Source organism: Passer montanus, unplaced genomic scaffold (assembly GCF_014805655.1).
Source record: "Passer montanus isolate IOZ18808 unplaced genomic scaffold, ASM1480565v1 scaffold71, whole genome shotgun sequence".
In the NCBI taxonomy this organism is placed as follows: Eukaryota; Metazoa; Chordata; class Aves; order Passeriformes; family Passeridae; genus Passer; species Passer montanus.
Genome location: NW_024372259.1, coordinates 3,889,012 through 3,905,034, shown reverse-complemented (window position 1 = coordinate 3,905,034; position 16,023 = coordinate 3,889,012). Strand labels below are relative to the sequence as shown.

At 47.1% G+C, this 16,023-nt stretch overlaps 1 protein-coding gene across 7 annotated transcripts in view; it reads right to left on the bottom strand.

Annotated features, from left to right (window-relative positions):
* Positions 1 to 732: 732 nt before the first annotated feature.
* The window catches only part of DNM3 (dynamin 3), a 174,049-nt gene continuing 158,758 nt past the window's right edge, over positions 733 to 16,023 (bottom strand). For 5 of the 7 annotated variants that reach the window (XM_039730221.1, XM_039730223.1, XM_039730224.1 and 2 more), the window contains one exon: positions 733 to 6,621. In XM_039730221.1, the coding sequence (XP_039586155.1) occupies positions 6,552 to 6,621 (70 nt within the window). In that variant the 3' untranslated portion in view covers positions 733 to 6,551. Of the gene's footprint in view, positions 6,622 to 9,876; positions 13,176 to 16,023 lie in introns of those variants that run through there. The other 2 variants (XM_039730222.1, XM_039730227.1) reach the window with 2 other exon arrangements.

The following is a 16,023-nucleotide window of genomic DNA, read 5'->3' as shown; positions in this document are numbered from 1 at the left end:
ACAAGGTGATCCCATCCCCTCCTGCAGCTCCCTCTCACCACTACCTCCCTACTGCCCAGGAGCTTTGGACACCAAGCTGGAGTCAGTGCCCACGGTGCCTCCTGGCTTACTGCGTGGTTTGGGATACCCCCTTGGCTGTCCTGTGAGGAACACCAGCCAGTTAAACCCATCAGTTTCCCCTTTTCAGACTGATCCTTCATAGACTTCTTTGGCACCCAAAACAAGCACATCATCTAAATCCCAGATTTTCTCTTTCCCACAGGGATAGACACATTTGGAATCCCAGAGGTAGCTCCCTACAGCTGCTTGAGCTCAGATGCTCCACTGGGGTCGGCTTGCAAGGAATTCAGAGGATTTGCTTGAAGAAAATGGTCAGAACAGCTGCAATTTATTTATAATTGTGCAGATTAATCAGTCTAGAGACTGTCTAGAGACTGCTGCAATCTTCTCCTTCGAGTTTCCGCTCAGCCAGGTGCTGCTGCTGGTGCACTGGACATGTTTGGGAACTCTGCTGGCTGTTCTTCCTGCTAGTGCTAAGCCACAGCCATTGATATGGAGCAATCCTGGTGCTGGATGCATTCCAAGTGCTGGAACTCCAGCAGAATGTCCATCCCTCCCTCCACAACCTTGGAGGGTGGGAGCCTCCACAGAGCCCAGGTAATTTCTCCCACAGGGTAAGAATGTCCCCATGTGAGAAAGAGTGAGTAGACCCTTCAATAGAAAACACACTCCTTTTGTAGTCAGAATTTTATTTTTTACATCCAGGCTTACCATTGACATCTGAAAATAAAATCTTTAATTTACAAATAGGCTAGTGCAAATTAAAGGTAATTCTGGATTAAAAAAAAAAAGACATTGCATGTAACACAAAAGAAATGTGTGTGTTAGGATGATCTTCCTGGAACAGCTGGTGGAGGTCGCCTAGGAAAAAACCAAAAAATAACCCAAAAATCACAGAGAGAGGGGGAGATTTAAAACAAAAGGCCAAGATACAATAAAATGACTCATATACAAAATTATCTTAATAAAATGGGTTAAGAGCAAAAGGCACAGAACATGCATATTAAGGAAAAGAGCAAGAGCAAGATTAGAATCAGCTGGCTCTCAGCACAGCCTGGCTTTCATCCTCACCGCCTCCCTTCTGACTTGCCAGTGCCAGAGAACCAGAACAATCCCAGCCCAGGTGTGGAGGTCACTGGTCACAGGCTTTCTAATTTTCTTGCAGCAAATTATACCCTCTGCAGGAGCTTTTCCCCAGGCAGCCTTCAAATTCTCACCACTATCAGCTTCAAACACTGTTCTTGAGCAGAACTTCTGTGAGGCTGTGATGAAATGAGGAATGATCAAACAGGATGGCCCGTGGGCTGGACTGGGGTGTCAGGAGGGGACATGGCTGGGAAAGGACAGAACGAAGCTGGAGAGCCCCAGGCAGTGAGGGCCCCGTGCACAGAGCAGCTGCTCCTGCTGGTACCCAGCACTGAGCTCCCCCTGACCAACATTCCTGGCACCAGGCTCATCCAGGGGGACCTGACGGGCTCCACTCAGAGGGGACACGTGGGACACTGCTGTCCCCTCAGGGGGAGTGCACAAACTGCCTCAGCCACGGCCTTAAAGACCAATAAAGAAATCTCCAAATGTTACAGGATACAGCAGGGATGTTCCTGCTGTGCTCATCCCACCTTTGCTCCCTCTTTTCCCAGAACCTAAGGACCCACTTAGCCACTGTGGGGCTCCCACAGGAAGCTGCTGTGCTCTTTGTGCCCTGCAGACCATCTCCAAGCACTGATTGCAGCTACTTGGCTCATCCTGATCTGCAGGAGGAACTGAGTAATCAGGACATCTGCACATTTGTACACAATCTTTAGGGGGAAATCCCTTTCAGGCATATTTTAACTCCAGCTCCTGCTTTGGAGGACTGAGTCTGGCCTTCTGCTCAGCTCTGAAACTCCTCTGAACGTGCTTTCCCCAGCAATGAAGTGAACCCCAGGTACTGCTTGTAAAACATTCATCCATTTCCCAGCAAAATATCTCTGCAGCACTCCAAGCCCCTTGCAGGGGAGCAGGCTGAATGCTTCCCAACGGGTTCCACCTCCCCTTTAATGACATCTCCAGTGATCTCAGCACAGCAGCACCTCCAATAAATCCTCCCTGCAGTCCCCACCGAGGCAGTGTGGAATGCTGAGATGATGGTGCAAGAGACAGAAGACACCACTCACACACATCCAGAGAGTAATAATAAAAGCCCATCAAGAATGACAGTTTATTTCAGGTTCAGAAATGCAGCATAACATTTTTACAGCAGGTGTATGTGATGCTCAGTGATGACCACAGTTTCGGGAATCCACTCGCTGTGCTCAAAGGTCAACACCAGGAACCATTTACAGATTACGAAACCAAAGGCAGATGTTTTGGCTCACATGAAGTAGGGCATTAACATACAGAGCAAAAAAAAAAAAAATCAGAAAGAAATTAAGCGTTTGCTTCTTACAAAAAAGAAGTCATGGTTTAGACCGTCCTGGAAAAGTAAAGAGACAGCAGTAAAGCAAACGGCCGGCAAGGCGGGACAAATCATAGATCAAGCAAGAGTGGAGGGCTGTCCGGACGGGAGGAGCCGTCGGCATCAGCTCGCCTGCAGACAAAGCAAGAGGAAAGACAGGCAGAGTAACATTCATTACACACGGGAGCTGTTCTGCACAGCCTGGGAGCAGGGGCAGTGCCACAGCAGGGGGAGCTGTGCCAGGAGGGCGCCGGGAGGCTCCCTGGTGGCACAGGGACACAAGCAGGTCTGCTCTCAGTTCAGGAGGGTTGGACTATTTTAAGACAGAAGGACAGAACTAGTCAGTAATCTCAATATGCTGTACACATCATGGTTAGTGGAGCTGTCTGGAACAGAGAGGATAGTATTTTCTATGTTATACTTGAACACGAAATGCCATGACCTATAATGTATCTTCTTTAATATAATAAATAATCTACTTTTAGGAGGCTTGCTCAGAAAGTGCAACAAGATCAGCAATAAAATAAACACACATTAACTATGTACATAAGCCTTTTTGTTGAGCATACAATCTTTTTAACCCTAGCACAAGATCCCTTGAGATGCCAGGCCGAGAGCTGGTCAGGGCACGCACAAGCTCTTCAGCTGTTGGTCAGCCACAGCGGGGTGAGGTGGAAATGTTCTCTGGGCAGAGATCCAGGCTCAGCCTAAATGCAGAATTAGACGAGCACCCTCTGGAATCTCAGCAACTACACCACCCAGATCTTTGTGCACCTCATGTAAGATCAGAAACTCTGGTGGTGCTTCATTATTGCTCCACTATGCCCTGGCAACCAGAGCTGTGCCAGAGGGAAGCAGAGAAGGGCAGAGCAACCTGTGCTTCTCAGACACAGTTCAGATGTGGCTCTGCAGAGGTGCTCAGTCCCTCTGGCAGACCCACAGGGTGCTCGTCCTGCTTTCCATTTGGCATGGAGTGAGTTGCTGCCAAGGCTGCTCCTCTAAGAACAAGGGACAGGATGGATGGGACCTGCCAACATCAGGAGTTAAGTGGGACAAACAAACCCATTCCAGGCACTCTACAGCAGAAGGAAGTGGGCCCAGGCCGGAGGACAGCACTTACTCAACTGGATGTGGCAATTTCTTGGGAAGCATTCAAGTGTTTTTCCTAGAAACAAGTTTACGTGGTTTATTCTCACAAGCACATACGCAAGAAGAGGTGAAATGAGCAAACCCTGGATTCATGCTCATGTGTTTTTATTAACCTGCACACCCAAAAGTGTTGCTTTTAGGGCACAGGGCCAGATTTAGATGAGATCTGAATGAGGATGCAGAGGAAGGAGGGCTGTGCAGCTGTGTCCTGCACCCTCAGCATCAAGCACAGGACCAGATGTACTGACGCCTCACTGCCTCCTCCTCCTCTTTCAGGTAAATCCACCCTTGAGAGCTTTATTTACAACTCAGGATTACTGCTGAGAAATAAGTTTCTTGGGGGCAGAGTAAAGGACAGTGCTCAGTTGTGCCACCTATTTCCTTGTGCTTGGCACAAACAGTCATTAAACTAGGGAGTCTCACGTAGAGAGCATTTAAAAGCACGTTTCTAGGCCAGGAGCTGTGCTGTGTAATTAAGGCTCCTGATTCACCAGCATTGCCCTCGTGTCCCTTGCAGCCACTCAGGCCTGAATCACCTCCTGGGGGTCATGCTCTTCCCACTGGACAAAGGACAAGTGAGCTGAGTCCTTGGGCTGTGGTGGGATAAACCCAGACCGTGGCCTTGTACTATCCTAGAGTGGGTTGGGTTGGAGGGGACCATGGAGCTCATCTTGTTCCAAGCCCTCTGCCATGAGCAGGACACCTTCCACTAGAAGGTGAAAGACCCGTCCATCCTGGTCTTCTATCACCAAGTGAGTATGATAATTTGATATTCTGATATCAGAAGTGATATCAGTGATCTCTGTGGCTCAGGCATTAAACCTGGCTTCCCCTCAGCAGGCAGCTGCCAGTCAGTAACAGAGTTCTGATAAACTGTTTGGATATGCAGGAGTGCTGGCAAGGCAACAATATGGGCTACTGTGGCTATTTACAAAATTAAATCCAACAGATGCAGCACAGGTTACAGCAGAGAGCACCAAGCAGTGGAAAGCTGTGTAGAAGACAAGAAGAATCATCAAAATATGTTTTCTTTTTTGTAGTAAAAACTAGTATGACTGTGGTTGTGTTTTCAAACTTTTCCTTGAAAGCTGATTCTGTGCACTTGGCACTGGAGATGTGGACCTGTTCCCCAAACAAACACCAGCAGTCTGCTGAGATCACCAGGATCCAGGGCTCTGACAATCTCCATCTTCACCATGCATCACATGTGACCTCCAGACTCCCCAGGCGTGTGTCACAGGGATGGGGTTGACAGGAAATTAAAGTTAAGCTAACATACAAATCATGATGCTTTCCCAAGCTCGTCTCTCTTCTGCAGGCTGAAACATGATTTGCTGCACTGGTGAGCACAGCTAATCAGCAGCCTGGGAATTAACAGGCTAAATCCCCATTTGTTGTGGCTCTTTGATTGGACTCTTCCTAACCATGGGGCTACAGCATACTGGAGCCCTACAAGCAGTCTCAATAAATACATTTATTAGACTGATTGTACTGGGGGCCTTTGAAACCACCAATTGCTTTGCCAAGGGATCTGTAACCATAATTTTAATAGCAGCAATTCATATTTTCTGAAGGAACAAGGCCAAATTCCTCTCTAGTTTCATTCTGTTAACTCACTAAGTTCTAAGCTTTAAGGGTGACACTAAGTGTTTAAAGTGAAGTAATGCAGTTAAGACAAGAGGTTTTTATAATGCATTAATTTATAACGTGCAAAACAAGAGTCAGAGCATCTCTGCAAGTGAGCAGCTTCTAAAATAATCCAGGATGCACAGCTGAGCACTTGCCAGAATTTAGCTGGATAAAGCAACAGTAAATCAAGGTGTGTGCAAGGAGCATGTAATGCAAAAAGAAAATCTTTACACAGGGGACACAGGGAAACTTTATTGACTGGCATGTGAAAATTTCCCAAATATGTCACACCCAAACCTGGCCCTTGGGAAGCTCAGCTGCCAGTCCAGGCTGGAGCTCCCATGGTGGGCACAGGAGGGGGCCCCACGCCCTGCTGTGCACCTGTCTGTGTCCTTCTGGGTCACAAAGGGACCAAAAGCAGGGCTCAGTTCCCTGGACCCTGCACACAGCCCATTTCCATGCACTCACTCCCCTCCAGCACTTCCCAGGAGGGCAGTGGGAGCAGGAGAGTGAGCAGGGACAGAGGGAGCTGGCACACACTGCTGTGTCACACCCCAGCCCTCCAAACCACCCTGTCCCCTCCTGGCTGCAGGGGGACAGCTCCATGCTGAGCCCTGTGAGCTGGGGCACCCCAGGCTGTTTCTCACCAACCCAACCAACCTGGCATTGCAGCTGCCAGCATGGGAATAAAGCAAAACATGCCTTGTCCTACCCACACCCTGCTCGTTTAACAACATTCCTTAGAACTACATTTTGGATAAGGAGAATTTATAGGAGAAGCAAGCCTCTTGCAAGAGAGACCTGGAAGTGTGGGGCCTTCAGAAGAGCTTGGTAAGAAACCACATGGCTTTTCTTTGCCTGGTTTAGCCATTACAAGAGAAAATAGAAAACCTGCAAGGTACAAATAAAAGCAAGATTCCTTTCAGGTAAGAGGGGAAAAAAAGCAGCAGATCAAATCAACACATGCACAAAGATACACAGAGTCAAGCCCTCCAGCTGCTGTAGAGGACTGTGAGCACAGTTGTCTGGGTGGAGACATGTGTCAGTAAGTTAGCTAACATCAGTTATTGCAGAAGGAAAAGTCAAGGCAGCACAGACCTTCCCCAAACATTGAAGACCTCATAAACAATGCAGAATGGACAGAGAGTATCAGTATAGTTGGTTACTTGCCTAGAGATGTCCATACATGCGACTATACACTGGTTATTGTGACAGTTACCAAGCAATTTGTTTCCACATATTTGGTTAACAACGAGTGACATGCCAGAAACTCCTTTTAGTTTAACAGGGAGGAGTCTAACGGGCGGATTACAGTGGGCCGAGTAGGTGAAGGGGGCGGTCTTCGACTGGAGAGAGAGAGAGAAGAAACAATGAGCACAAACACTGAGCACAAGCCCACACCTCTGCCTGCAGTGACATGGACATGCACATGCTGGTACACACAACAATCCTGCTGCCACACACTGAAGCAAGACACCCCTGAGCGTCCACAGGGAGGAAGGAGGAGATGGGTTTGCCGTTTCTGCCATGCTTTACCCTCTCACCATCACTGGGCACAGCCTGGGGGCTCTGCACACTCCGCTGCCTTCTGGAGCCACGCACACCAGCAGGGCAGGGTCGTTATGCCCTGGTTTTAGGGGTCACTTCCAGCCTGGACAGTCACAGAGCACACCTTCAGGCACAGGACTGGGGAAAGCAGCCTGCAGCAACTTCAGGTCTGCTTTACAGGAGCAGGAAAATCTGCAGCTTCTTGCACACCTGGGCAAACTGCAGCCCTATCAATGTGCCTGAATCTGAGGCACGTTGAGGCTTTATATCAATGGCCAGTTTTGAAAATGCCAGTCGTGGCCAGGGCTGCTGGATTAATTAATTTACCACAAATGCATTTTTCTATCAACTTCAGCAAGTGCTTTGGAGTCACATATTTTTTTGGGAAGACTTAGGTGCCTTCATTCAATTTTCCTGTGTACTGCAACCCCTGCATTTTAATTTGGACTGTGTCATCCTCTGAGAAGAGATCCCAGAGCAAGAGTTAGCAGCAGTGTGATCTCCAAGCACATCCTACCTGCAGTCCAGGCTGGCACCTACCCCTCCCTCCCTCCCTTCACCAAGGATAACACCCAGCTCTGCTGGAGCTGTAGACAGAGTCCCTCTGGTAGCTATGTAACACTTTACCTTTTGTGTGCAGGAAGGTCCACTCAGGGCTGTGTGGAGGTAATTCCATCAGCTTAGTTACAAAGAGTATTTTGTTGATGCTCCATTCCACCTCTGCCCGTGCAGAGTCTGAGCTGACACTTGTCCACAGCAGCTCGCACAGCCCTGCCTGGCACTGCTGTGTGCTGGACAAACAGCCTGAGAGACTGCTCCTGCCAGCCAGCCTGCTCCCTCACCAGCTGTCCAGCACCTCCAGCAGTGCTCTGTTGCTGCATTTATCCCAATCCATGTGGTTGTGCTCCCTTTCTTTAGCAGGAAGTACCAGGTACTCTCTCTCTATTCCTTAACCCAGCCCAGATCACAGGAGAGCCCATGGCTGCACCCGGTGGGAGCTGAGGCTGCTTCCCATCAGCTCCAACAGAGCTCATTAGTATTTTTTAAATAATAATAATAATAATAAAAAATTAATAATTTGCCCCAACAAATGTGCAGCCCTTCCTAACCCATCCTCCACCTGTGCAAGTAGGGACAATTGTGGCTCTGAAGAAGATTAGGAAGGAAACGTGTCTCATTCTGCTAAGGCTAAACTGAAGATGAAAAGAATGTAACAATGTGTTAATTTTCTTTGAACTGGAACAAAATATGTGAGACAAATTTACACTTGACAAAAAAAAATCTCGTTTGGCTCAAAGTGCATCTTGTGCGACAATATTCTCTTTTGGTGAAGAAATGAGAATTTTAATCCCTACCATGCAACAAATACAAAATATGCCAACTAAAGCATTCAAGTAAATCAACAAACTAAAAAAAAAAAAGGCAAAATATAATTTCTTCATGGTGTATTTTTCTTACAGGAAAAATGTTACTGTGTTAACTATTGTTTCTTGTGTTGCTCCAGTGTAGGTCTTCTGGACCCATTTCCAAAATTTGTAGTTTCATAAAGAACCACTTCTAAGGCTCTGCATTTCTGCTGGGTTGCATTAAATTATTCCTTTGTTGAAATGCCTCACATTGCATTGTTTAGCGCTCACTGAAAACATCGTATCATATGTATGCAATTGACAAACAAGGGAAAATGCATACAGCTGTCTTCATATCAAATTTAAAAGCCCAAACATGCATTTTAATACCAGGTTAAATGCAGCCCACTAGATTCAAATAATGCAATTTAGCCAAATTGCCATTTAACACAGCAGGATCAGAAAAGGGAGAGCACAGTGGGAGGATTTCCTGGATATAATCAGTCAAACCAAACCTGAACCACAGTCAGGCCCAAGCCCCGTTTCCCCCTTGAACCAGGGCTGTTACTGCACCCTGACCACTACTTGGAATTTCCCCTCAAGCCCAGTACAGACCCGAAGGGAAGAACTCCCCATTAGCTCTTTCCCAATGCAGAGCACCAAGCACTTCAGAAGCTGATTTCCCCAAGGGGATGCTCTGCTGAGGAGCTGCTGTCGAGCCACTCATCCTTGTCCCTGTGGCACTGCCCTACAGACAGGCGTGCTCAGTGTGGGGAGCTCTGACCTGCCTGTGGATGCTCTGACCTGCCTGTGGATGCTCTGACCTGCCTGTGGATGCTCTGACCTGTCTGTGGATGCTCTGACCTGTCTGTGGATGCTCTGACCCGTCTGTGGATGCTCTGACCTGCCTGTGGATGCTCTGACCTGCCTGTGGATGCTCCCACGTGTGTCTGGGATGCTGTGACACAAACACCTGGTGGGCATGGGCAGCACATCCGTGAGGAGCAGGCAGAGCCCTCCTCAGCTGCAGCCCCTCAAGGCTGCTGCCTGCCTGCCGTGCACTCCCAGCTCCTTAACCCTCCACACCAGCCTGGGGCAGCAGGACCTCCACCTGCAGAGCCTCCTAGAGGAGGGGCAATGTTTGGGAAAGGCAGCGCTGGGGAAAGAGCTGCAGCAGCAGCATCTCCCTCCACTGCTGCTGGCAGTCTCCTGGGGTATCTGCGGTTCCCAGGGACCGTGCTCCCGAGGCCCTGGGCTCAGCTTGGGAACAGACCTCCCCTTCCTCTGCCACCGGCACTCAGCATCAGCTAGCAGCAAGCTGGAGCTCGAGTGGGAGTGAAGGAAAGAACAAGCCCTGAAGTTGCCTGCCCCAGACTTCCCTGTCAAGGTGACAAATCATTCTGTGACCATTTCTACACTGGGAGTAGCATTCAGACCGCTTTTCACTCCCTAACATGAATCTCAACCCCAAAAACAAGAGGCGAGGCCAGGCCCCGTGTCTCTTGTCTCCCCCCGGCTCCTTCACGCCCGGAGCAGTGGCTGGAAGCCCCCGGAGCGGTGCAGGAGCCTGGGCCACCTAGAGATAACAGAGCCGGCCACCGACTGCAGGGCAGCGGCAGCGAGCACAGCCCTGGGGCAGCCGAGCGGGGGCTCGGCCCGGGGCCGCCGGCCCGCGGCAGGCCGAACATTTCAGCTGCAGAGCGGCAGGGGGAGCTCCAGCCCGCCCGGGGAAAGCGGGCACAAACAGCCTCCCCCGCAGGCCTGCTCCGCTAGCTGCCATCCCAGTGAGTAAATATGTGACTAAGGCCAGCTCAGTGTTTAGTCTGAGGCCGCGGATGATAGCGGCGCAGACGGCGGCCCGGCCCTCTCCCGGTTATCGCGGCCGGGCAGCGGAGCCCGCGGGGCGGCTCCGGCCCGCACAGAGCTCCGAGGGAAGCGGCGCTGCTGCGGCAAACCCCTTCGGCTCTTGTCGACAACATTTCAGCTGCGTTTTCGGGCCGTTTTACTCATTCCCTTGTCTTTGGGGTTGTTGTTATTTGTTTTGCTGCCTTTTTTTTTTTTTTAACTGTTTGTAAAAGTTGGTGCTAAAGGGGAAGGAGATCATAGGTCCCCCCGGGGTTGAGTAAACGAGTCTGCAAAAAGAATCACTTCTAACTAGCACACATTAAGCAGACATAAAGAATTTACCAATGAAAATTGTGGACTAAGTATGTATTTAATAACTCCCTGATGTTGCTGCACAGACTTCTCCTTTGAAGAGCTCAGTGGGGTTTTGAACGGAGGGGAGCTCTTACCCCCGTGCAAAAACTTTTTAAAAAAGGAAAAGTTTTTACATTTATTTTTAACCTTAGCAGCACCACCCCCCCCACCCCCCCCCCATTTCCAGTTTTAAAAGAACTCCTAAAAGCTTTAGCTAGGCAAATACCGAGCAAAAGAAACTAAATAAAGCAAGTCTAGACTTAAAATTAGATCAGAAACATATGGGAGTTCTTCGAGCCTTTGCCTTTTGAGAAGTCCTATCGCTCCCCACACGGAGTGCACAAAATGTGCTTTCAGTAAAGCATGGCTGTAATTACCATGGGAGGCCCCGCTCGAAGATGGCTTCTCACAGCACAGCCAGAGGACTTCGAAATAAAAGGCTTTCATTTCCACTTATATTTGACGTTCTTGCTTGCTTGTGACCACCAGAGAACACTTGTGGAAGGCATGCACAGAACTCCATTTTACGATACATCCTATAGATCTGAAGCTGTGAACAGAAGCCCATTATTCTCTCCCTTTTCCATCATCTTGGTTTCCCCGTAACGCAGCCCTCTCAGAGTACCCCGATACGTGACATCGTCTTTGTAGAATTTAACAAGAAAATAGTTCAAATCTCTAAGCAGCTTTAAGACCGACTGCAGGCAAACTTGTTTTAGGTGACAGAACATACCTGGAATGCGACACATATGGTAAGAGTGCAGTGACTTACTGCAGGTGAGGAATAAATCTGGTTTCCTGTTTGGGTGATTATTTAGAAAACTAAGTAGCTTGGTCCTGAGAACTAAGTAACTTTCCTGAAAAAGTTATAATGCTGTGACTGATATTTTTGTACTGTTTCTCTGGTTTTCTCTGTTTCAGTGAGATCCTGAGAGACCTACACCCTCTATTCTTACTGGTTCTTGTGTCAACCTAACTTTTATATGACATCTCTTGACCTCCATCAGCCTCAGGATTTGGAGGACAATCCAAACCAGAAGTGAAAGTACTGTACCCATCATAGTTCAAAAACAAATTAGGTTTGTAGACATAATTAGTCTTCAGTCTGTGCAGGCTTAAATTCTGTCCTACAGCAAATGCAGCACAGCTGCTGCAGAGTCTCCCAAACATCAGCTTGGGAGTGGAAGTGGGAAAGCCAGGGGGAGGAAAGGCACTTGGTCCTGGTGACACAGGTCATAACAAAGCAGGAAAAGCAGAAAAAGCATGATGACATTAGGAGGAGTAAAGCAGGAATCATGGACAGGGATCAGGAGGAGACAGTGATCATGGGGGAAATGAGAAACTGCATGGAGTGGTGATGAAAGGTGAAAGGAGCTGGGGAATATCTGCCTGAGACAGTCCCTTAGCCTAGTGGAATGGTCCAAGGGAGAGAAAATTGCTCAGATTTCTTTCTGTACTGGAAAATGTCATTTTGTTAAACACAAAATGTCTGTAAGTAAGCGTTGCCTACAGGATCACTATGGTCAGACAGGTCAGGAAGGGCAGCCCTTGGGCACAGAGCACAGCTTTTAAGGGTGGCTGCTAGTTCTGAAGCAGTTCTCCAGCTGAGCTCAGGCTCTACAAAGCACAGAGGGTGTGCTCAGACTGTACTGCCAGGGACTGCCTCAGCTGTCCCTACAGCTGAACCCCAAAACTGCAAATGACCCTGCTGCACAGTGCTCTCTCAGTGGAAGAATTTTTTTGTTCAGTATAAACAAGTTAAGGTTATTAGATTATGCTGTTTTATCAAATAGCTATTTCTTTTAACTGAAAGAAACAACAAAAAAAAAGAGTGATTGGGAAGAATGTGTCCTTCCACTGGCCACCACTACATTGCAGCAGAATAAATCTCCATGAATTCAAAGGCTTACACTGTTTGAAAGCACTAGGGTTAGTGAGGTTCCACTGTGATTTAACTTAATACAGATACTCCTTTCAGAGGCAATGTGGTCCAAAAGATGATGTTCCAGCAGAATAATTTATTATCTACAACTCAAGCTATGTTTTCTATATGACCATAATAAATCAACATCCATCACACACACATACAAATATATTGTATGTTTATGTGAACACTGCATTTTCAAATTAGTCATTTCAGGGAATTAATGTGTCATATGAAAAGCTCAGTTTGAATAAACACAAAATTAATTCAACGGAGTGACCGAGACAGACGATTATTCTTAAGAAACTGTGTTTTCTTGTTTGCCTTCAGCAGGGAACATGTCAAGTAAGCAAGTGTGCAGTGCATCTGTGGAATACTGTCCCAACCTTTCAGAAACCCTAGCTTAGGATGGCCCAGAGGGTCACAGCTGGCCATGGAGAAAGTTAGGAGTGCTGAGTGGGAACGTTCAGAATGCTGTTCTGTGTAGGGAAGATGACAACAGAAGGGCCACAAAATCAGCAGGAAGAACATCTGATCTTTTCACAGCAGCTCAGGACCTGTGCACTGCTCTGTGTGAGCTGCACTGTTTGCCATCAGTGTGAACCATGTACCCCCCTTTTGAATACATCTCTGTTCTTCCTTCCTGCTCAGCTTTGACCTTCTTCTGCCTTGTTGCCTCTCTCCTCTTTACTTACCTTGGTGCAAGAAGGGGAGCAAATGTCCTGGTTGTCACCTCCAGCTGGAGTTGCACCTCTTCTTGTCCATGATGCCAACTAATGGGGTTACCACTGTTGTTAGTGGAGCCATGGAGTGCCCTCATTCACTACTGATCCAACACAGCTTGCAGGGGACAGGAGAGTTTCAAGACAGCCTTTCAAGATGCCTGCAGGTGCAGGAAGTTCAAATCATGCCTGTTTCTCTCTGTTTACTCTCAGATGTTTTCTCTTCTAGCATAAGGCAGCCTAGAAATGCACTGCTCTTCGCCCACTCTCTCAGACAAGGCAGGAATTCCCTGCTCAACACTGTCACTCTAATCCTGCAATGTCTTAATGGCAACTGTTATTAAAGCACTCCGTTATGAAACTAAATAGTTTATCAGGACAAAACTCATCTTCAGACTCCTGTATTTCTGTCAAACAACTGCTCTCTTCAAGTAGTGAGATGTTAAAAATAAAACCACTTCCTTCTACTAATAGTATCTTGAGAGAGAAAATGCTAAGGAAGAAAAAAAAAAAACAAAACCAAACCAAACTCAAATTTTTGCTAAAATTCATTCAGTGCATCAGCTGACACTCCACTGTGTTTGAGGACTGCACTTGCAATATCATCGTTATTCCAGAATCACTTTTTTGATGCTTTTCAGGTTCCTTGTTTTTCTGTCCTCCCCCATCTTGCTTCTCTTTTACTTACCCTTCCCCATCACATAGCTCTGGTCTACACTAAGAGTACTGAAAAGCCATTTCACTGCCAGATCCTCTTTGCTGACCTTTTAAAGTGACTTGCAACAGTCCTAGTTGAATGTCACTTTGTTTTAAAACAATTTTTTGTTGAATAAAGCAGGAGCAAGTAGCTCAGGAACAATACTCAAGATAATTACAGCTACCTGAGATGCAGTAAATAGATCAAACCTCAACTCTATGCAGAACAAGTGATTCTTCAGATACTTCTGTTAACTGCCACAGTGAACTGCCCATCAGAAAATTCCTGGGCCACTGAAGTTATGGACAGCCTGTCTCTGGCTGATGGAGGGAGATGCTGAGAGAGGTTAAGAGTCAGTGGCAGCAGACACGGCACCCAGGCTGTAATGTCTGGCATCCCATGAACTTTGTTTTCCTCAATCTTCAGGACAGTCACCTGGGGGAGAGGAATATAAAGGAAGGCAGCAACAAAATCCTACTGCCAGTCTAAAAGAGAGCCATCCTTTTAGGGGCAGCAATCACTGAAGCTCCTGGAGCAGAAGTGAAGACTCTCCTGTATCTCTCATGGCATTACAGCTCAGGCAGCTGAATCAGTTCTGTGCAAATGCCATTCCAAATCTCTCATAAGATTTGTACTGCAGAATTACAATGAAACTGCCAGACTTGCTGTATTGTGACATTTTACATGTTTTTACAACCTGCTGGGACCTGTTTTCTGGCCAAGCCCTCCAATACTTATCCCCATGCAGAAAGCTCCTTCTTTCAGTGCTTCTGTTGTCCCTCTTCGTTGCAGAGGGGCTGGACTAGATGACCTTTAAAGGTCTCTTTCAAACCAAAGGATTCTGTGATTCTGTTTGATTCTATCCCATGACCAAAGTTGCAAGATGAGCCCAGGTTTGCACCTGGCAGTGTGACTGCCCCAAGCAGAGGAGCTCGTGTTTCTCATGGGTGTCACAGCCACTGCCACCAGGCTGCTGTTAAGAAAGATTGCCAAATATTGCATTCTATGGCTTGAAAACTGTCTGAAAAACTCTAAAAGACAGAAATGCAAGGTGACAGATTTACAAAGGTGGCAGGGAAGGAATAAGTTGGAAAGAAACCGAGACAAGATGGTGAGAAGGAAAGGAAGGAATACATGGGGAAGGGAGACAAATGTACCAGGCAGGAAACCAAGTGAAAGGAGGAGGTGAAAGAGGAAGCAAACAGGATGGTCAAGAAAGGGACAGAGAGGGAAAGGCTGAGAAAAAAGGGGAAAATAGTGAAAAAGGACACAGTGGAGGAGGGGAAAATGCAGAGCTTCCTTCTAAGAGATAAGAGAAAATAAATGGAGTCTGCTGCTGCTCGAAGCAGCCAGCAGCCGAAGTAACATTACTGGGTGTGCATTTCCACAAGAAATGTACATGAGACTGGTAACAAATTACACAGGGCTGTCCCCACTCTGGGCAGAAATCCCAGAAATAATAAAGTAATAACTGATATTCTCCTAAGTCTTGTGATTTTGGGGTCCTCAGACAGGCAGAGTTGGAAACATACTGACTACAGAAGGGCAGTGTTGCCCCTGGGAGGGGCTCTGGCTTTGTCCATGTAGCTGTATATTCTTTTGATCACAGACATGAGATGCAGAATTAAATTAAATTATTCTTTGGCTTTCTTTTCTCCTGAGGTTCAGCAGGAATTTGAATTCAGTCCATGTAACACTTTTGTCTCTTTGCTTGCATGAAACAATCCTAATTGCAGACTATACTTTTTGAATATAATTTCTGCCAAACATCCATTCAAAGAGGACAGAGAGCTGTGCTCTCCTACTTGGGTGTTCAGATTAAGATCATCCAAGTCAGCATGCAAACACTCTAAGGTGGGCTCTCACTCATCCTGCCAGAAGAATTTGGTGCAATGACTATTTGATTACAATTTATATTCCATTAAAAAATACAGTAGTAAGCTTTTAAGGCTGCAAGGTCAAACTTTCAGGAGAAAGAAGATTCCCAGGCTCAGGCAGGATAACCCTTCTGGCCTTATATGCCTATGCCCTATGACAGATTTTATTCAGAGGATCATGTGCAATTTTTGCACAAAATCCCCTTATCATTCAATGCACAGGGTTAGGCATTTCATTAAATCTTTTCAAAGAACTCTAATCCATAAATATCCATCAGAGAAAACTTTGTGAATGGTTGATATTTGGCAACCAAAGAGTTGAGTGGGAGCCTGTGGGCTGGGAGACGTCAGGCAGTAATGCTTTCTGCCCTGCTCCTGACTTTGTCTGCAAATTTCTAACTGCAATTACTGTCAGATAAAAGTACCTTTTCCTGC